Here is a 22,733-nt window from a genome sequence, read left to right on the forward strand (position 1 = left end):
CCCTGAGCATCTGGATTTGGGTATTAACCCTTCTGTCGCAGATTTTTAAGCAGGCCTTTGTCAGTCTTTACTGCTACTGTTCTGAAAGAGCTCCATTTTGATTCTTCACCTTCCACTTCCAGGCTTCGGTCATGGACCGTTCTCCTATGCCTTTTTTTCCATCTCGTCCACACTCCTTGGTCTGGTTTTAGCTCTTTCTAACCTTCTAATGCTATGTCTAAGCTTTATCCCCCGAGTCCTGATTTTCTGCAGGTTTTTGAATAGCCTGAGGTAGATTACACCCTGGTGCAAGTTATCCAGCGCACAGTCCTCCCTAGTGATGGGGGAGTGAGGGTTATGGACTTTCAGGCTCGCAGGGTGGATATTATGTTTAAAACATTTTTTTTTTCTAGTGGCATCTTTAGGTATCCAAGCGGCTGCGGCTGCTTCCTTTATGGCGCATGCCTGTCATTCTGGTCTGCATAGTGCATCCTATGGAGGTGCATGCCTGTCCTCCACTGGTGATGGTTAGTGTGGATTATGTATCAGATGCCCTTTATGATCTCATTCGAGTCCTTCATACATTCTCTGCTTATGCAGTGTCTGCGCGCCAGACTCTTTGGATCCATTTTTGGGCTGGGGATGCTGCCTCAAGGGCCTCCTTAAGTGGACATCCTTTCACGGGCCAGCTTCTTTTTGGTTCAGGTCTGGATTACCTCTACACAGGTGTTGCCGAGTGCCGCCCTAAGACTCTCCATGTGAACAAGTTTCACCGGACATCGGGAGAGGATTGTAGTGCTCTTTGTTGCTCCTGCAGGTGTCGTCAGAAATCACAGGCTCTTCCTCCCAGAGACATTCCCAGGGATATGCCCCCATTACAAGAGTTCCAATTCCAGATGTCCTCAAGCCTCAGGTTCCTATACAGTAGCTGTTCCTAACAAGCCCCAATGATGCCAGGAGTCAGGCGAGGCTTCCTTATATTGGAGTCCAACTTCTCAGTTTTATCAGGAGTGGACTCGACTTTCTTCGGATCAGTGGGTGCTGGCCATCATTCGGGAGGGGCACAAGTTAAACCTCCTTTGTCCACCTCTGGATTTGTTTCTGGTCTCCAGCAAGCTGACCAGAACGGAGTCCAGAGTTTGTGATACTCTGCAACGCCTCATAGAAATCGGGGCGCTGGAACCTGTTCCAGAACATGAATCAGACTTAGGCAGATACTCCTTATACTTCATTGTGCCACAGAAAGGCTTGGATGATTGGAGACTCTTTCTGGATCTAAAGTCGGTCAATCGCTTCTTGCTGATTCCTCTTTTCCACATGGAAACAGAGCGCACGGTGAATTCAGCTGTCCGTTTGTTTTTTGGCCTGAAGAAAAACTACCATGTCAGCCGTTATTATAAACAATTACAATGGCTGCCAGTGGGAGGGCAAGAGTTATGTTCAGATTCGCCTGTATTTGCTTTAAAACCTTAACTGGTTCGGCTCCTATCTACCTTTACTCTAATTTTGAACTGACTAATACCATCAAGTCCACCTGCAGTTCTTTCTTATTTGCCTACCCCACATTCAAATCTTGCCGTTATAAGAGATTCTTGGATAGAACATTCTCATTTCAAGTAGGCAAAATGAATGCCTGTCTAAGTGAAACCATCTCAAAAGCCTTCTCCTATCACTTCATCAGAAAATTAGTAAAGACTTATCTCTGATAAATTTGTTACTTCATAATCTTTTGTATTTCTCTATTGCTTGTATTTCGCTGATTGTCAGTTGCCTCTTTTGTGAACTGCTTAGAGCTGTTGTGGCGTGGCGGTATATAAAAATAGTTGTTATTATTATTATTTCTGGCGTCCTTGGATCTCACAGAGTCTTACCTCCCTATTTCAATTTTCCTAGAGCATTGCCAGTTTCTGCATTTCCATGTTCTGTAACAACATTTCTAGTTAGCAGCGTTGCCCTTTGACCTCGCAATGGCATCCCACACTTTCACCAAGGTGATAGTAGTTGTGGCGGCTTTCCGCCCGCAGGGGGTCCAAGTCCATCTTTCCTTGGACAACTGGTTGATCTGGGCTTTGTCTCATCAGGAGTGCGAAAGTGCGGTGGAGACGGTGGTGTCTCTGCTGCAGGTGTTGACAAGTTCAGAAAGAGCCGCTTGACGTCCTCCCAGTTCCTGGAGTATCTGGGCCTTCTCTTCATCTCCAGACAGGATTCTCCTGGAACATCCAGCTTCCTCAGCCTGGCATTATCCGCAGGCTCTGGGGTCTCTGGCTGCCTCCTTGGAGGCAGTCCCCTGAGCCAGAGTGCCCATGCGCCCTTTACAAGTCTCTCCTCTTTTGGTGGTCTTCGCAGCGTTTTCCCCTTCAGATGCCGCTCCCCTGGATGGTGCTAGTTAGCAGCAGCTCGAGCTGGTGGCTTCAGGGGGAGGCTCTTTGCCAGGGCTGGCTCTTCGGATTTCTAAGTGGATGACTCTTATGACAGATGCCAGCCTGTTTGGTTGGGGGCTTACTGCAGGGACTGCTCTATTCAGGGACAGTGGACTCCTCATTCAAAATGTTGGTTGATCAATCATCAATCATCTGGATCTTCGTGCAATTAAAGGAACAGCAGTGCGAGTTTCTCAGATGACACCACAGTGGTGACGTACATACATCATCAACGGGACACAGGAAGCTCTCTCTGGGCAAGGAGGCTCGCATTTGGTTCTGCTGGGCGTAAGCACATCTTCCGTCAACAATGTTCCGTCAACAATGTTCTGGCAGACTTCCTCAGCCAATAGATCCTGGACCCAGGAACATGGTCCCTCTCACAGGGGCATTTTGAATGATCGTACAGTGCTGGAGTCAGCCCCAGATGGATTTATTGGCTTCTGTAGAGAACACAAAAGGCCAGGTGCTTTTTCATTCGACGAACAGGAAGGAAGCTAGTGCTGAATGCTTTGGTTCGGCCCTGGTCAGCTCACGAGCTCCTGTATGATGGCTCCTCCATGAACCCTGGTTGTTCGGGTCCTCTGCTGGATAGCAACGCATTCTTCTTGGTGATTCTAGTAGCTTCAGACTGGCCTCATTGCCCATGGTATGCGGATCTTGTTCGTCTTCCGTGGGGCTAGAAACTCTGACTCCCTCTTCATCAGCATCTTTTCAGTCAGGGGCCAGTGCCATGGAGAACCTCTCTTCATCAGTATCTTCTCAGATGAAGCGTGGCTTTTCGGATGTAGTTATTTCAACTTTTTTGCGCTCGATGAAGCCCTCTACTATGGCATCTTATGCCAAAGCCTAGAAGGCTTTCCTACAGGGCTCTCTTTTCGGTGGTCCTGGGTATTTTTCAGGCGGGCAGTTTAGCAGTGGCCTCCCTTAAAGTTCAGGTTGCAGACCTTCATGTTTTAGAGCGCACAGAGGTGCTAATTCACTTACTGCTCATCCAGCTGTGTCCAGGTTTCTGGAAGGGGCACTTCGTTTGTGACCCCTTGCATCTTCTTTTCCCTTCGTGGAATCTTAACATCGTTCTACAGGGCCTTGGAAAGACCCATTCAAACCACTGAAGGATGCTTCTCTTCTGGATCTGACAGTCAAGACTGTCTTTCTGGTAGCCATTGTCTCAGCATGGCATTTTTTGATGCTCCAGGCTCTTTTGTGCAGGGTGTCATTTATCCATATTCCAGACGTGGGAGTTTTCTCCGTACTGTACATTCCTTCCTTTCTATCAATCAGGAAGTTCACTTGTCTGCTTTTCTTTCCACAGGCTCGGAGCGAAAGGATCAGATCTTTCGCAAATTGACTGTCAGTTGAATCTTGCTCCACTGTTTGGAGAGGACTAATGATTTCCGACTGTCTAATTGCCTATTTGTCCAGACTGCTGTGCCTCACCATGGTCAGCTGACGGCCAAGGCTTTGATCACTCGATGGATTCGAAAAGCTATTTCCGCGACGTACATCGCTTATGGCAAGCAGCCGCCAATTTCGCTTAACGCCCACTTGACTGGAAGTGTGGCAGTGTCATGGGTGGAGTCTAGCTTGATTCATCCTGATGAATTTTGCAGGGTGGCTACTTGGTCCTCTCTTCATGCTTTTACCTGGTTTTACCAAGTGGATGTGGTGGCTCGTTCTGATGTGACTTTTTGAGACCTCGGTTTTGAGGGCAGGCTCTTTTGTCCCTCCCTAGATGTTACCATTGCTTTGGTACATCATCTAGCATATGGAATCTGGAAGGGACGTAACAGATTGGAAGATTAAGTTTATACCTTCGATAATCTTCTTTCTGTTAGTCCCTGTAGGATTCTCTGTGTACACTCAGTTGTTTGGAATAGCCTGCTTCTTTCTGCCTTGATGATTCTCCTTACAGGCTTGAATACTTTCCAGCCAGTTGACAGATCCTGTGGGGAGTTCTGTGAGTATGCACATTACCGGAGACCTTTCTTGGGGTGCTTGTTGCACACAACAGATTAGTTCTACATTGTTCCTAAATGTTTTTTCTGAGTTGCCTATGTGCCTGTTTATTACTTGTTCATGTTTTGCAGAGCAATTGTTTATGTTGCTGGGCCCCATGGATTTGTTCAGGTATGTGACTTGGCTTTGGGACTTAGCCTGAGAGCTAGCAAACATATCCAGTTAAGGGGGTGGAGCATGTACTCAGAAAAGTGTTGGATTTCTGCAACTCCCGGATTGAAGGTTGGGATTGAACACCTATCGTATGGAAACCTCCAGGGACTAACAGATCTTCCATTAGATCTACTATCATATGCTGTACTCTGAAGGCACAGAGGGGCAGAGTGTGTTCCACCAACTTTTTCTGTATGATGCTTACTGAAGTATTATGAGGTCACTGAATTGTGATATATACTGCTCCTGGTTTTATTACAGCAGTTTTAATAAAGAGTGCTTAACAGTGGAATGCTTTGGATACTGCAGCTCACTGGGCTGATGTGAAAGCTGTTTTTTTCTAGCATTTAAGAAGCTGTTGCCTGCAGTGTGTCTGGGAGAAGTGGAGAGGTCTAGTGGTGTCAAGTGGTTCTCGAGGTATTACAGCTACTGAACTCGGACCAATCTGTGACAGAGAGGAGCAATCCCATGCTTCTCACCTGCTTTCTCAAGTTGCTATTGGTCCCCTTTTTCACAGGACAGGCTAATTTCAGTCCTGAATTATCTCTGAATTCATGGATTTCCAGATTAGGTCTGGTTTCCTTGAGGGGGGGGAAGCAGAATTATGAAGGGGTGCTGAAAAGTTCTCAGTCCAACAACCAACTTCCTAAGTTCCGAGCATTATTTTGCCACTGTAGCTGAAAAGAGTGGTGTATTATTCATTAAGTGCCAATTTGCAGAAATGAAATTCTGTTTTGATATTGTTTCAGATCGTTGATTGAATCATATTCACATCATTCGTGGCTGGGTTGAGAACTTTTCAGCACCCCCTTGTACAGGTTTGTGTGTCAGAGTCAAATCTGATTGCCTTCTTCCACTACAATCAGTGGTTAAATTTTTGTTTTTCCTCTTGCAGTCCTTTTGATAAAGATGATCAGCCGCCCTCTGCTGCCAGCACTGTCAACAAATCTTCAAGCGTGAACAAAAGACTTTCTACATACAACCAAAGCCCACCTGACACTCCCTCCCTTCGAGAACAGGCCTTCTATGTAAGTACTGGATTCTCATATCATAGAGCAGTGTTTCTGAACTCGGTCCTGGTGTACCCCCTTGCCAGTCAGGTTTTCAGGATATTCACAATGAATATGCATGAAAGAAATGTGCATATAATGGAAGCAGTGTTGCAAATCAAGTTTATTCATATTCATTGTGGATAGCCTGAAAACCTGACTGGGCAAGTGGGGGTACTCCAGGACTGAGTTGAGAAATGCTGTTCTAGAGCATGCCATCAAGAAAGGGTTGTAGACTTTCTCCTAAAGTAGGTCTGAGCCTCTCACTCCCAGAATACACCTTTTATGTAAGAACCTTGCTCATAAAATGAAATTTAGGCCATCCCTGACCAGTCAGATGCAGCTGAGTCACAGTACTTGGTGGTGAAACTTGCGGACATATTAAGATGAATTATATTGTACTATATTGTCGGCTAGGCTGAAGAGCAACTACATGTTTAACCATTGTTAGCTCACCCTCTAGTGATGATCGTAAGAAAAGGCCAGAATAGTTTTTGTCAGTTAAGTCTTTCTAGAAATCCCAATACTGGATTATGTAAAGGGGAAAGGGCTTGGGACTTGTATACTGCCTTTTTTGTAGTTTTACAACCACACTCAAAGCAGTTTACATAAAGGTATTTTGAGCATTTTTCTTGTCTGTCCCAGTGGGCTCACAATCTTATCTAATGTACCTAGGACAGTGGAGCATTAAGTGACTTGCCCAGGGTCACAGGGAGTAGGCTGTAGTGCTAACCACTACGCCACACTTCCTGTACTTATAGGGGTATGTAGCTCTCTTATGATGATTAGTCACAGGAACTATGTCATGCTCTGGAATTTTAAAGGGATTTTTTTTGGAATGTGATGTGCCATGAGTGAATTGTATGCTCTATGCAGAGGTAAGTATATTGGAGAGGGGAGATTTTTGTTATATAGAGGAACCTCTAAGCTTGAGCACTCGGCAGTCTGTGTACCTGTAATTAGCAGCTGCTGCTCCCCTTCATCTACACACAAGAAATCCCTTGTTAATTTTTATCGCTTTATCGCAAGCCAGAAACATGTCCTGTGCCACATGCCCCATGCTCTAAAGCCTCGCCCACTTATGCTGCACCGGCAAGAGAGGCAAATGGACAGTGCATAATTTTGGCACCTAGCTTTCCCTGTGTCCTGTAAGGCCATACATACTGTAGGTAATTATGGCCCTGCATGCACCACCATCTGCATCAAGGAAACACCCCTGGGCCTTGATTACTGTTCAAGGAACTGTTGTTGAGAGACTGTCTTGAGATTGTTCTTATAGTAATGACACCTCTCTGCATCTCTGTAATCGTGAGCTAATGTTCTATGGAAGTGGCCCAATATCTGGCAGCAGCCTTGCAATAGGTGATAGTGAAAGGAAAGATTAGGTACCTTGATAATATTCTGTCTAGTAAATAGGCACATCATTCTGGAACACTTGCGTTATGTATCTCTGATTGCAAGATCCTATGTAGAAAGCCTCGTTTACATTTTTCTGCTCTGCCTCCCATCCCTCCCTCTGGTCTGTTCTGTAATTCCTCAAGTTTGTATCAAAGCAGATGGTCATCCCTAGAGGAGAAAACATAACAGGGAGGGATATAGGCTATCTCCCCAAGAAACAAGTTTGTTCTGCTCATATCACAACATATAACACAAAATAATCATGAAGCATCTATACATTTAACCCTATAATGTGGTGGAATGAAAAGGCCACCTTCCTGAGAGCAACCTGTACTAACAGTATTGAAGTTCTAAAAGATAGTCCATGGTCTCTTCACAATAGTAGTGGTTTCCCCTAACCTTGACTGTACTGGACAGAGAAAAGAAACAAGGTATCCGGTTATATAGACATGTCTGAGATGGCAAGTAGGTTATGAACATCTGACAGGGTGGGCTTCCAGAATGATGTGCCTGTTTACTACAAAGAAGATTATCAAGGTAAGTACCTAACTTTTCCTTCTAGTGCAATAGAACACTTAGGACATATCAGAGCAGTCCCCTAGATCTAGGGTGGGACAGATGAGCCTTCTGAAAGTACAGGAGATCCGAACATGGTATTCAGTTTTGCTGCTACATCCACCCTATAAAACTTTGTGAATGGAGGTAAGACCATTTGGCCGCTCTACAAATTTTTCAGGGGAAACTACACTGGACTTGGCCCTTGAGGAAACTACGTTCCTAGTGGAATGGGCCTTTATGGCTACTGGCAATTACATTCCACTGCCAATGTAAACTGAAGAAATGTCTGTATGAATCCATCTAGAAATGGTCACTTTTGAAGCCAACCAGCCGGCCTCAGTGGCTGGTACCTACTAGCACAAAGAGGAAACTCAATTTGTCACTTCCAGATAACCAAGCAACACTCTGAACATCCAGCAATTTCAGAGCTTTGTCACTTTTCTTGGTCCCCCGAGGGCATGAAAGCCAGCAGCCGTACTTCCTGGTTGACATAGAAACTGGAGACTACTTTTGGCAAGAAAGAGGGGACTGTTCTGGGTGAAACCCCTGTCTCTGAGACTCTGAGAAAAGGTTCTCTGCAGGATAAAGCCTGTAGCTCAGACAACCGATGTGCTGATGTGACCACCACTAAAAGTGCTGTTTTAACTGTCAGGTCTATCAGTGACGCCGCCTCCAAGGGCTTATAAGGAGCTCTAGTGAGAGCCTGCAGAGCAAGATTAAAACTCCTCGTTGGAAAACTGTTGATGTACTGGAGGATACAGACATAATGCTCCCTTTAAAAATCTGGAAACATTTATTTTTGCATTCAATTTTCTATACCATTCTCCCAATGGAGCTCAAAACGGTTTACATGAATTTATTCAGGTACTTGAGCATTTTTTCCTGTCTGTCCTGATGGGATCACAATCTGTCCAATGTACCTGGAAACATCTGGGAGAGAGGCCAATGTCCTTCTGTTAGACTGGGATCTGAAGCATGAGAGATCCACTATTTGTATCAGGACTAGCAGCTGGCTCCCTCAATTCTTAAGCCTTTCTTGAAGGAAAGTTAGAACCAGCGACGTTGGTGCTGTGACCAGGTCCTCACTCTTCTGGGCACACCAACCCTGGAAACATCTCCAGGCCTTTGCATAGGCTGCCAAAGTTGACTGCTTTTTGGACTTCAGAAGAGTGACTACCACCACTTCCTAATAACCTTTGCACACTAAGGCTGCATGCTTAAGAGCCATGCTGTAAGACCAAAGCACTCTGGCTCCTCTACAAGGCGATTGGGTCTTGTGAGAGTAACCCCAGATGACAAGCTAGTCTGAGACCCTAGTCCTTCTATAGACAACCAGATCTGCATACTACAGATGCCTCGGCCAGTCTGATGCGACGAGAACTACCAGCCCTGAATGCAACATTATTCTTTACAGGATTCGGCCTATTATGGGCCATGGTGGGAACACATATATAAGCCCTTCCTGTGGCCACAGCTGCACCAGGGTGTCCATACCAGCGCTTCTTGACTTGAATCTTCAACTGAATTCTTGGTCACTGACGTCATGAGGTCAAATGTTGGGCGCCTCTACTGACTGACAATGCTGTTGAACATTTCTTGAGACAGAGCCCATTCTCCAGGATTCAGAGTCTTCGTGGTCTTGAAATTCCAGAGAGGTGGACTCGGCTCTGGGAGTGGTATTGGAGAGTCTTTCTCCCCATCGGGAATGGAAATATCTTTGACTCCTCCAGTTCCTTTCGAGCCCTTGTGTCCAACCACTACCGGCACACTGGAGCAGGAGATCTGTGAACCCTGAAGGACATGTACAGGGTCTCCTAGCAGGGGCACAGTGGCTGAGGCAGTTGTGCTGGAAAGTCCAGCTGAGAGAGCAGGAGGATTACCTGCTCCCATGGAGGCTTCGTTGCAAGACATCTGGCTGCTCCTTCAATGGTTGGAAATTTCTTCAGTAAAATCTACTCAAGAGGTATCAAAGATTTGTTCTCAACTAGACACTTTCACTGAGTCAGTAGATTTGATGAAAAAAGATTTCTCTGACCAAGCCAGGCAAACTCAGGAGGATATACAAAATTTACATCAGTTTAAGTTGGCAACAATTAAGGATAGTATTTCCATTCATAGAAAATTGGAATAGATAGAGAACTTTAACCGCAGGTTAAACCTTCATCACTTGAATTTTCCTGTCATTTTAGGTACTATGCCTATTGATCTTTTTAAGAGGTATCTTATTGAAAATTTAACTATTCCCTCAAATAATATTCCTCCAATTAACAGGATATATTACTTGCCAAGTAAAAAGGTTTCCTCTGAAAAGATGGGAAATGCCAAACAGATGGATCTTGGAAATATAACTGCTCTATTAGAACAAACAATTACAGTTGAAATGGAAAGAACTACTCTTGTAGTATCTTTTGTTTTCGAGCAGGATATTAACATGATTTAAGTATGTTCAAAAACTATTTGGAGATCAAAAAGTTTGGATTCATCCCAACGTCCCCAAAACAACTCAAGAGCGAAGGAAGGATTTTCTTTCTTTACAAGATACAATCAAATCGGGTGCTACGTTCTTCTTAGCATACCCCTGTAAATGCTTGGTAAAGTACTTAGGAATTAAATATACCTTTTGTTCCCTGGAACATCTTAAGGAATTCCTGGATGTGAAGAAAATCATCAAGGACTGACTATGAAGTATTTTTAATTATTACATTTCCCTCTCCATATTTGCAGTGGTTAGGGGCAAAGCCGGCCTGCAAATATTAAAAAAACGTGAATAATATTCAGGCCGGTTCTGCCCCTAACCACCGCTATTTTAAGCCTTGAAAGCCCCCCTTAAGCCTTACCTGGTGGTGATCCTCTCACGCTCCTGCCCCGTGCAGATCGCTCACAGGAAATGGCTGCCTTGCGCTCCCGTAGTCTCTCGAGCCATTTCCTGTGAGCGATTGGCACGGGGCAGAAGCGTGGGAAGATCGTTCCTGCCCAAAAAACCTGCTAGATCATCAGGTAAGGCTTAAGGGGGGGGCTTACAGGGCTTAAAATAGCCCGAAAAATGAAAAAGCATTTTTTATTTAAAAACTGCGAATAATCGAATCCGTAGATACGGAAACCGCAAATATGGAGAGGGAAGTGTATTAGCAGCTGCCTTCGTATTAGGCCTTTTCTTTAAAAATTATTATCTTTACTTTCTTCAATTTGAAAAGTTGACTCTCTCTCTATGTAGTGGTATAAGAAAGGGTGTAGTTTTTTTTCTTGTAGGGAGGTTGTGTTTTCTCCCTTATTGCTTAATTGCTTTTCTTCCCTGATTTTTCTGTAGCAAGATTTATGCTTGTGATGTTATGTGAAAACTTTATAAATAAAGAAATTAAAAAAAAAAAAAAAAGTTGAGGTAAGGAAACATACTCGGCACCCGATCCTGATTTAAAAAAAAAAAAAATACCCTGGGGCCACTCAGCCTACGCTCAAGCTCTCTGTGGATAAAACCTGGAGTGAACTTTGCTCCCAAGGGAACAGTCTCTGAGCTCTCCCGGACTGTTAATGCAAGTTGGCCAAGCAAGCTGCCCCTTGGCTACTGCCTTCAGTGTCTGTGTTCTCTGCTGCCAGAGAGGTCCCTAAATTGGGAGCCTCTTGTCACACCCATGCCCCTGATTTGCACAGCGAGCCCACGTCGTATCCCTTTCAATTAAGGGACCCCTCAGGTCTTGGATAGTTAACTAACAGCCTAATAGGGTCATTACATGTAGATGGCTTGCTAGTGCAAAAATGACTCTCAGTCAGAGATGGCAAATTCCACCAGCTTTATTTCAGCTGCTGGCCAAATGAAGCTCTTAGCACAGGCTTCAGCTTTGCAGCATCGGAAAATAATCATACTATGAAATAATAGTTCTCATACAGAGCAAAAATAAAAATCAAAATTTTCAAGCTTGTCAGTAATGGCTAAACGCAGTCCCCTGCCTCTGGACTTTAGCAATAAATTATGACACAGTCCTCTTCACCAGAGCAGTCAGTTCATACGATCTAGGCTTGCAATTTATCTCAGATATTATTCAAAATGAGCAGTACCAATCCTTGGCCAGATAGTGAAAAGCAGCTCACAACAAACTAGATAGAATAGTATGAAGGTAAATTACATTGCTTCACTTTTCATCTTACACTCTTGCAAAGCAGATTCTTTTCCCAAATAGGCTGTTTCTTGCTTAGCAGAACTTGTGCTCTGAATCACAGGCACAGAAGAAAACCCATAAAACAGCACAGCATGTAAGTGTTTAGTGCAGAGCCAACGTTCTGGTTAAGTGCAGTATGTTTCCTTGTGAAACGTTGCTGTGGAAACTACTCACAGCTGTAGGAGTGAAACGTGATTGACCAGCCATGTTGCTAGAGGGAAAATATATAGTGTTCCCCCGGTTGTTCGCGGTCAGTGGTTCATGGTCCCGGTTATTTGCGGTATTTTACGATCGCGAATTGCCAACAAGGAGAGGCAGGAGAGAGCAGCCAGAGCGCCGGCGAGTGCAGGAAATTGCTTGCTGTATGCTCCGACCGCCTCTTCCTGCACTAAGTCAGGTCTTACCAATCAGGAGCTGCTTTGACACGCAGACTGGGTGTATGTGTGATGTGTGGGTGGCCTTGCAGTGTCCCATAAGACCCTTGAATGTTCGATTTAGGGTGCATTTTGAGGTAAATGGTGATAGATACTATTAGACCATGGGTTCTCAATTCCATCCTCAGGACACACAGTTTTCCAAATACCCTCAATAAATATGTTTGAGATAAATTTGCATGCACTGCTTGAAAATCTGTCTCAAGCATATTCATTGTAAATATATTGAAAGCCAGAGATTAGCTTGGTGTGTCCCAATGATTAGACTGACAAACCTTTGTGTTGGGTCCATCCCTGGTGGAACTGCATACCCATAGTTAATCTTGAGCTTTTACTTCACTTTGTGGAGTCAAGGATCTGCTGCTCTTATCCTTTTGATCTTTTTAACCCCCATTACTGTTTTTTCCCCCTCTTCCTTCCTTTCAGTAAAGTAATGTTTTCTGATGCTGTTCTGGAATCTAACCTTCCTCGCCAGAGTTCTTACCATGACTGCTAGTGTTTTCATTCCTCTGAATTGGTTTTCTTCTTGCATGTGAATTATACTTTTTTGAGATTTCTGAATGTCTGCTTCTAATGCAGGTTAGGCAGCTCCAATCCTCAAGTGCTACAGAGTGATCAAGATTTTGAGATATTCACATCGATGGTGAATAAGGATGTGTTTGCTTACAGTAGAGGCAGTGCATGCAGCTGTATCTCATGAATAATTAGTGTGAATGTCTTGAAAACCTGACCAACTTTTGAGGACCAAAGCATACTACCCCTTCTCTTGTGTATCTCTGTGTCTGTAGTTCTCCAGAACAGAGGTGGGCAATTATAGTCTTGAGGGCCACAACTCAGGTTGTCACAAAATGCAATACATGCAGTTAATGTGCATGTATTGCATTCATTGCATGCAAATCAATATCTTGCATGTTCATTGTGAAAATCTTGAAAACCTGACTGGGTGGGGGACTCATCCCTGTTCTAGAGTGTATATGGATATCTCCGAGAACAAGCAGGCATTATATTCTCCCATGTGTACTATCACTTTAAATCTTTTGAGGCAGTACCCCTATCATGCATGTGCAGGTACCTTCCTGCCTGATGTTGACCTGAGGGTCCCTCAGTCTCTAGTTTTTTGCAGAGCTGAGAAACTGTTTTCAGACTTCAGTGCATCCAACTTTTGATATTTTGTGCCTTCCAAGTACTTTTTTCATTTATTTTCTTCATAATTCTTTATTTTTTTTGTTTTCTTCATTTCTCTTGAGTTTTGTCCAATTTGAAAAGCTTTTACTTTTTTGGCCTTTGGGCCATTTTGAGTCTCTTCTGTGCCCAAGGAGCATCAATAATTTCAGGATTATCTTTTACTTGAGCTCCCCGGGCCATTGAGCCCATAGCTGTTTTTCCCTCTGTGTTAGAAGGTGCCGAGTGTTTTTTAAAAATGTGCTAGATGCAATAGGACCATTTCAGGCGCCAACCCCCATAATTGCTATATTCAGTATCTGGGTCTTGAGTATTGGGACCTCTGTGTATGCAAAAGAGATCACTAAAAGCCCACAGAATCCAGTGTGATAAACCTTTTGGATCTGCATTAACATCCATATTGAGCATGGCAGAAGTTTCTGGTTCCGATGCACAGCCTGCACAGACATCGCGCCAGGAACACCAGGCCTCTGGACTGCAATCTTTTTTTCACACAATGTTTGTATGTGAGATTTTGGCGTGCTGGATGTGAGATGTTTTTTGGGGGGCTGCTATTGTGCCTCATTTTTTCATCACTGTTTTTGATATAGTGAAGACACATAAGTGGAGTTTTTTTAGCCATATGAAGCTTAACTGTGTTAAGCATCAAGCTCACTTTATTATCAGGACTCCAACCTCTTTGTCCATGCCTCATGCATCGAGGAATGCTTCATGTAAGAAAGCTAAGAAGCACAAACATTCTTCCCCTTGTAGGCATGGCATCTTCGACACATAGCAAGTATTGGTGCAAATAGTGTCTCAGGCGTACCTTGAAAATGAGGTCTCCTTGTCCAGGCAACCAGTACAGCAGACTGCTTCCATGCTGATATCTCTTCAAGTACAGGTACAAGATCTTTTATCCAAAATCATTGGGACCAGGTATATTTCAGGTTTTGGATTTTGGAATGGTAACATATTATATAACACTAGTCTTTAAGCCCGTTACATTAACGGGTGCTAGAATATATGTATGTCTGTCTTTCTTTCTGTCTCACTCCCTGCCCTTGTGTCTTTCTTCTTTTATTTCTGTCTCCCTCCCTCCTATTATTTGTCTTTCTTTCTATTTGTCTCACTTTCTGCCCCCTATGCAGCATTTATCTCCCCTTGTCCACTTTCCTGTACAGTAGCCATATCAGCATTCCCTTCCCCTCCATTTCCTTGTGCATCAGCATTTCCCCCTCCCTACTTCCCTGTGCAGCATTTTCCTCCCTCGGGCTAGAATATATGTGTGTGTGTGTCTGTCTTTATTTCTTTCTCTCTCTGTCTCCTTAGCCACTTTTTCCTGTCCATTCTCCCTTCTTTTTACCTCCCCTGTGTCCACGACCACCCCTTCACTGCTCCCCTTATCCAGAAGCAGCCCTTCTCCCTTTGTTTTACCTCCCCCCTGTCCATCAGTACCTCTTCCTTCTCCCCCTGTCCAACAATAGGTATCCCTTCCTTTTTCCCCCCTGTCCATCATCACCTCTTCCTGCTCCCCCTGTACAGCAGTAGGCCTCCCTTTATTTTTTCCCCCTGTCCATCAGCATCTCTTCCTGCTCCCCTGTCCAGCAGTAGGCCTCCCTTCATTTTTCCCCCCTGTCCACCACCACCTCTTCATTGCTCCCCTTATCCAGCAGCAGCCCTTCTCCCTTTGTTTTACCTCCCCCCTGTCCATCAGCACTCTTCCTGCTCCCCCTATCCAGCATTAGGCCTCCTTTCATTTCCCCCCCTGTCCATCAGCAGGTCTCCCTTAATTTCCCCCCCTGTCCATCTGCACCTCTTCCTGCTCCCCCTGTCCAACAATAGGCCTCCCCTCCTTTTTCCCCCCTGTCCATCATCACTTCTTCCTGCTCCCCCTGTCCAGAGTTTTTTAATTACTCAGATAGAGTCCTTGCGCCGCCCCCCCCTTCCCTTCCCTTGTAAGTCGGCAATTCAAGCAGCCTGTGCAGCAGTCTTCACACGCTGCTTCGGGTCCTTCTACTGCGCTTATTTGCTCTGCCGCGTCTCTGATGACATCATCAGAGACGCGGCAGAGCAAATCAGGGCAGTAGAAGGGCCTGAAGCAGCGTGTGAAGACTGCTGCACAGGCTTCTTGAATCACCGGGTAGGTATTCGGGTCAGCGGCAAGAGAAGGGGGGTGAGCGGCAAAGAACTCCTCTGGTCTGTTGTGGAGGGCGGCTCGGCTTGATTTATTGATTCGTTGGGGGGGGGGGAAATGCGCTGTGTTGGGGGGAAGGGTAGGCAGACGCGGGGACCGTCCAGTTCGAGAGAGGAGCCGGGGATGAGGAAGGCCGCCGCAGCTATGGAAATTTTTTTTTTAATTTGAAAGCCGCCGCCGGGGCCGCACATGTGCAATTGTTTTTTCGTGACAGATCAGGGAACATGTTTTTTTTAGTGCGCATGCGCGGCTTACCATTTTATTATATTAGATAGTAAATGATGGCAGATAGACCTGAATGGTCCATCCAGTCTGCCCAATGGTTACATGCATTATAAATGTATGATTAAATTGTCTTATATTTGGTAATATTATATCAGAAAAAAACAGACCATAAGACCATAAAATTGCCACCAAACATTATTTCAAAATAAAGCAAACATTAAACACTTCAAACATAAACATGTTCCAAACTATAGGACTGTACAGATACACCATGATCAAACTTCTTCAATACCTCAACTTTCTGTACTATTGACAGAGAAACACTTTTTCTGCTTCTCACTGCCATCCTGAGTGAAATCTGCAACTCTATGCCATTTTTCCAGCCCTCCGACTTGAATTGCACAGAAAACAGGGAAATGCACACACCTGCATTGGTTTCAGTGTGTCATGTCGGGGGAAATTGACTACTTCATGTTTGCGTCAAATTTTTGGTTTTGAAGCGTTTCGGTTTTTGGAATTTCAGATAAAGAATCTTGTACTTGTACTGACTTTCCAGGAGATCTGGACTATGCTCAGACAATATCTTTCAGGGTTACTGCAGTTGCAGTCTTCAAAGGTTTTAAAGGCTATTATGCCTGCCTCAGCCCAGCCTGAGAATACATTGGAGTATGTCGATCCAGGAAACAATCATGCACCTCCAAGCATTGTTGAGCCTCAGGGTCGGCATGAACCCATTTGATTCATGCATCTTCATTAGCAGAGAAGTTATTACTTGGGATCGACCCCGACTTTGACACTTTTCTAAACAGAGTTGATGCTTCTCTTAATACACGTTCACATTCACCTAGAAGTTATGGAGTAGTCTGATTCTGATTTCTCAAATCATTCTGACCAGAATCTGCTATATGTTTATGCAGAAAGTCCTATGATATACCTTCTGATCCTTCTTCTCCCCTCTAAAGTGTAAGTCTCTGTCAGAAAGTATATTCACTGGTTATGTACAACAGATGGCACAGGCCATACCTTTTGAAATGGAGATAGAAGAGAAGAGCCTTGCTCTGATCTTTTTGAGCTCCTCGACTATGAATTTTATCCAAGGGCATGTATAACAGTGCCTTTGCATTTAGTCATGAAAAATGATCTCTTGAAAAACTGGGAAACTCCCTATTTGTTCAGGTAACTCCTTAAAAAAATTGATGATTATGTACAGAATTCAGAAGTGTCCAGATTTTGATGGGACACAGCTACAACATAATTCCCTAGTTTTTGAATTGGCTCTAAAATACTCACACAGTTCACTTTCGCTCCTCCATGAAAGGAGGCCTGAACTTTTGATGCCTTTTGACATGCTTACAAATAGGATCATGGATTACCAGTTCTATATAACCATTTATTTAAAAATCTTTAATTAAAACAGCTGCCATCTTTTGAGGAATTTCTTCCTCAAGACAAACTTAGACTTCCAACAAGTTTGTCAAAACTTGTTTACTACCAGAAAGTTTCTTGCTAGAGAGACCTTTGATGCTTTTGATGTCTCTTCTCAAACATCTGCAGTAGCAGTGATAAGAACATAAGCAGTGCCTCTGCTGGGTCAGACCAGAGGTCCATCATGCCCAGCAGTCCGCTCATGCGGCGGCCCATCAGGTCCAGGACCTGCATATTAATCCTCTATACCCTTCAATTCCCCTTTTCCTTCAGGAAAACATCTAGTAATCCTTTCTTGAAACTCAATACTGTACTCTGTCTTACCACACCCTCTGGAAGCACATTGTGCTGCTTGTCTTGGCTCAGGGTGTCTGATCTTGAGAACTCAGTTCAAGAACACCTTTGTGATATTCCTTGTAAAGGCAATTTAATTTATTTGGAGACAAGGTGGAAAAGATGGCTGGCCTAATTTTAAAAATATGCAGACACCACTACAACCTTGTCTAAGCCACTGACATCTTCTTATAGAAGACATTCAGTAGAAAATGACACAGGGGCAAAGTTTGATCCTGCCCAGTCTTCCCGCAGTCTCTGTCCTTGTCCCTTTTCCCACAGTCTCCACCCCTGCGAGTCCTGCTCCCGTCCTAAGGACAATATTTTGTACAATTAAATCACACATAGAGCTTTCAGTTTTGATCTGGTTTTGGTATAGCCTTCCCAGAGATTCAGTTGCCTGTGTTTCTACATCATCTAAGAAGATAATTGGATTGTTTTTCAGACATGGATGTAGAAGACAACCTACACGGTGCAGTTGATGAACAAGAAAATAAGTGTCTATTAAATGTTAGAAATGCTCCATGATGCTTGAACAGCTTGTTACATGATGGAAGGACGTTGCAGATGGTAGGAATCTGATCAGCAGACAACTCTTGTTGCCACATGAAAGGAAGACAAAACACACATGATGTCATTTAACAGTAGTTCATTTAAATCCAAAAGCAGCTTCTGCAGTTTTTGCTTAATCATTGAATTCAATTGGCAATTGTGTAAGATGTGTTAGTTTTTACATATTGATACTAGTCTCAAGTTAAAGAATGACAAGGAGACAGTTTGTCCCTGTCCCTGTGGGCCCTGTCCCTATCCCTGCCCTGCCTTGCGGGTTCTGTCCGTGCCTCTCAGTTAACCATGAGTACTCATCCTCATGTCAGTCTCTAATATTTAGCTCCTCCTAGGTGCTCATATTACTATAATACCAAGTGTCTTTAACCAACCAGCATCAATGTCTGGGTGTACTAACCAATGTCTTCGTTCAAAGCAGCAAAAGCCTCAGAAATCACAGGCTTAGTCTCAGTCAAAACAGCAGTGTCCTTTTAACTCTTTCCTAGAAAGCATAGCCAACATCACCTTTCCTCTACCACCCAACGCTTCCTATCAGGAGCAGGTTACTACTTTTCCATCAACACTGGTCTCTCATCACCACAGACCAGTGGGTATTTTGAGTCATTTCTCAGGGGTATGCCCTATATTGGTTCACTAAATCTCCTGGCCATCCACCAAAAGAATCTCTTTTCAACTCCCTCTAGAAGACCCTCCTTCACCAGGTATTCTCAACCCTTCTCCAGCAAAACACAATAGAACTCATTCCACTTCAAGAGAGGTTGAGGGTTCTACTCAAAATATTTCCTAATACCAAAGAAGACTGGAAGAATTTGGCCTATTCTTGACCTCCGAGGTATAAACAGGTACCTGATGAAGTCTGGGAACCTTTCTCCTCTGCTAGAGAAGGGAGATTGGCTTTGCTCTCTAGACCTTCAAAGAGGTGTATACTTGCATCTTCATCCTACCTGACCATAGAAAGTATCTTTGTTTTCAATAGGGTCTCAGCCCTTCTAATACAAAGTCTTGCCATTTGGTCTCACCTCTACTCTTCGTGTTTTCACAAACTGTTTAGTGGTAGTTTCAGTAACCCTTTGCAGGTGGGGATTTCATGTTTCCTCCTACCTAGACAACTGGTTGATCAAAGGTCATCACAAGCAGCTCAGATTGTGATCAGATCTGATCAACTCAACTGTTCGTCTTCTAGAGTTTCTAGGGTTTGCCATAAATTGTCCAAAGTCTCATCTTCAGCTGTCCGACCTTGGAGTGCATCAGAGTACAGTTGAATGCCATCCATGGTTGAGCATTTCTACTCAGCAGAGATTTGACCATCTCATTCACCTGTGTCAAACTATAGCCACACTGAGGTGCACTTCCCATCATATGCTATGCCTTCTGAGTCACATGGCATCCACAGTACGAGACTCCATTTACATGCCTCCACTTTAGAATATCTCAGTGGGTTCTCTCCCCCTAGTGGTCACAAGCCATGGGACCCCTATCTGCCTGTATTCAGGTGACTCTGGCGCTTCGTCACTCTCTACAGTGGTGAGATGGTTCCTTCCAATTTAACTTGAGGTCTTCCATTTCAGCCCCTTCAGCATCAAAAACTGCTGACTACTGAAAAGGTGCTGCTAACCTTTTCAGAATATGACCTCGCAACTACAACCCAATTGCTGTATATAATATAGGTTTATTAGTAATAGACCACAAATGTACAGAGGGTCCTACATATCAATGTTGAGCAGGAAGCACCTGCACATACGCAGTGGGGGAACTGCCTCCAGAGATTTAAAGTGATAGTACTCTTGGCAGTGTCGTCACTGGGTTCCATGGATGATGTCACCTACATGTGAGACTATAGGTCTGCTGTCCTCGGAGAATACCTGCTACAGGTAAGTATCTTTGTTTTTATGATCTTAAGTTTCATTTCATATGGCTTTTTGTGCAGACCTTACACCTTTTTGGTCGCCCTTCTCTGAACCATCTCCAGCCTGTCTATATCCTTTCAGAGGTATGCTTTCCAGACTAGGACTTCCTGTGTAGGTGAGGTTTGCTAGTTATGCCTTTTGCTCTGCATCTTAGTGTCCTTCTTTGGTAACTGTCACCTTGATCGTCGGGCATGATCACCCCAAGGTGTCTCTCTTGGTTGGTACTATCAGTATCTCACCACCTATTGTGTATGTCTCTGGGATTTCTGCACTGGATTTCTATTTCTTTCCAAGGATATTGCCATAATCCGTACATGGTTCTAAAGTCAATGTATGTAATTTTTGAAGTGATACATTTATTAATATCTTGAAATAGCTCACACCTTTCTTTTAAAACAGTTTGGGGCTTGACACACTAGGTGAAGATATGTTTGCATGTCTGCACTTAAAACATGTTGAAACAGGAGCTCTACCTTATGTGCTAGGATATAACTTTCTCTAGTGGATAAGACATACTGATTTGAGAGAGTTTTGAAGTGATTTCTATTCTATACTGTTGTATTACATTTGAACTTTATCTTTCCAGTCAGAAGACTGCTTACAACAGCATTAGCAGGTTAATATTCAGCATTATGGTCACTGTCTTAAGGGGCCCTTTTACTAAATTGTGCTAACACTTGGCTAACGCAATTTAAAATAGTATACTGCGGGACACACTCGGGGCGTCCTGGGGTAAGAGCCAAATGTGCGTGTCTGATGGGCAGAAAGTGGGCAGTCTTGTCATAATCAATGTGGCTATATTACTGCACACTAACTGATTAATGCAAGAATATAATGTGAACCCTTATAGCCTACAAAATGGGTGGCAGTAAATGACATGCGATAACATTTTTAATGCCTGCGTTGTTTCCAGTGGTTTTTGTGTTTTGCTGTGCAATGTGGCGTTCTTGTTCTTCTATTCATCAACATTAGCTCATGGCCATTTTTACTGCTGTGTTAAAAATAGCCTTTGTGCAACGGCATGCGAAGGCCATTTTTTACCACAGCTTAGTAAAAGGACCCCTAAGTTAAGTTCTGGCACTGGTGTTCAACTTAACATGTATTTTCAGCACGACTATCTGTGACTGCTGATTATGTATAGTAAGCAGGGCTGTGGAGTCGATATACCAAACCTTTTTTTGTTGTCTGATTCTGATTCCTAATATTAGGCTTCACATTTTTTGTTCTGGATGTAAAGTACTGGTAAATATAACTTTTTACCAGTACTTTAATTACCAGTTTTACCAGTTTTTAATTAAATTTAAATTTTATTAGGTATTTATATACCACCTATTAAGGTTATTTTAGCAGTTTACAATCAGGTACTCATTTGGAGTTTACCTCAGTGTTATAAATATAACTTTTTACCAGTACTTTAGAACCAGAACAAATTATATATAAATTTACCATATAGCAAAAGTTTTTATTTTAATGCTAGTGTCTTTCAGTACATTTTTACTGACTCTGAAAATTGTTTCTGACTCTGATTCTGACTCCTTAGCCCTGATAGTAATGGTGATTACTCCAGCACTATCAATTTAGCTTGGGCCTGCTGTTTGGCAGGCATTCACACTAAACTGATAACTTCTTCATGTAATGGCTGAATGTCACTGCTAAATTTGCTAAGTTTTTGCACTAACACTGCTGATCAACCTATTAAACAGATAATATCTGACCATTGAACAATTTCAATAGCACAATATTGTCTGAATTTTTGAAAATCTACAAATAAGGTCTGTTCACAGCCCACTTTTGAATATATAACTTGCTTCAAATATTGGTCCATTAATGATTAAATTCATATTTGCCATTACAGTAGCGTGACTGAAATACAAGTAGTATTCAAATAAAATTAAGGGGTAAATATTCATCTGGCAGTGGTGAGCATTTTTTGGGTGGCTGGCAGTGGCTTTATACCCCAATATTTAATTGCTATGTCCAGGTATTGGCTATTCGGGTTTATATGGCTGACTCTCTTTCGTGTGATATTCAACACTTCTCCCCTAAGTGAAAGTGGATAAAGATAGGACTGTGTTTTTATGCAGTCTGATTTTAGCCACTTAAGTGGTTAAGTGCTAAATTTTGGCTCTTAACTGCATAAGTGGCAATTCCACCCCTGGACCGCCCACAAAGCCAACTATGGGTTAGATTCACTAAGCAAACTGATCGTGTACCGATCGGTTTGTGACCCTTTTGCGACCTGATTTCCCTCCAACCCGATTCACTAACCTCTGTCCCGATCATCCTCCGATCCGTGCATACAAATGAGGGGGGATGGTATTCAAATATATGCAGGCAGTGATTCACTAACCAAAAACTGCAACACCAACTGGGCTGGGCGATCAACAAACAGCAAGCCCGGTGGAAGCCTACAAAGCATCGGGAGGGAGGTGGGGTGGCAGGACAGGGCAAGGCAAGGCAATGCACTTGAATATTAAACCATCCCCCCCCCTGTTTATATTAGAGTAAACTTTTTTCCTCCTTTCTTTGAGGAAAAAATGGTTACCTTGTTTTATATTCAGGTTGGTTTATATTCGAGTATTTACAGTATGTGTCCAGCACATCACTGTCATCTGCAACATGGGAGAGAGCAATGTAAGCCTCTGGACCTGAATAAATACCACCTGTATTTACAGAAAATAAGTACAAAGCCAGCACACCCTCCCCATAACTTGAAGCATTTTACAAATGCATAGTTAATTGGCAGACAAAGGA

At 43.5% G+C, this 22,733-nt stretch overlaps 1 protein-coding gene across 6 annotated transcripts in view; it reads left to right on the forward strand.

Annotated features, from left to right (window-relative positions):
- RIPOR1 (RHO family interacting cell polarization regulator 1) overlaps nt 1-22,733 on the forward strand; it is a 350,808-nt gene that overhangs the window by 246,593 nt on the left and 81,482 nt on the right. For 5 of the 6 annotated variants that reach the window (XM_033941973.1, XM_033941972.1, XM_033941975.1 and 2 more), the window contains 2 exons: nt 5,467-5,599; nt 20,000-20,062. In XM_033941973.1, the coding sequence (XP_033797864.1) occupies nt 5,467-5,599; nt 20,000-20,062 (196 nt within the window). The remainder of the gene's footprint in view (nt 1-5,466; nt 5,600-19,999; nt 20,063-22,733) is intronic. The other variant, XM_033941974.1, reaches the window with a different exon arrangement.

The sequence above is a fragment of the Geotrypetes seraphini genome, chromosome 4, assembly GCF_902459505.1.
Source record: "Geotrypetes seraphini chromosome 4, aGeoSer1.1, whole genome shotgun sequence".
Lineage (NCBI taxonomy): Eukaryota > Metazoa > Chordata > Amphibia > Gymnophiona > Dermophiidae > Geotrypetes > Geotrypetes seraphini.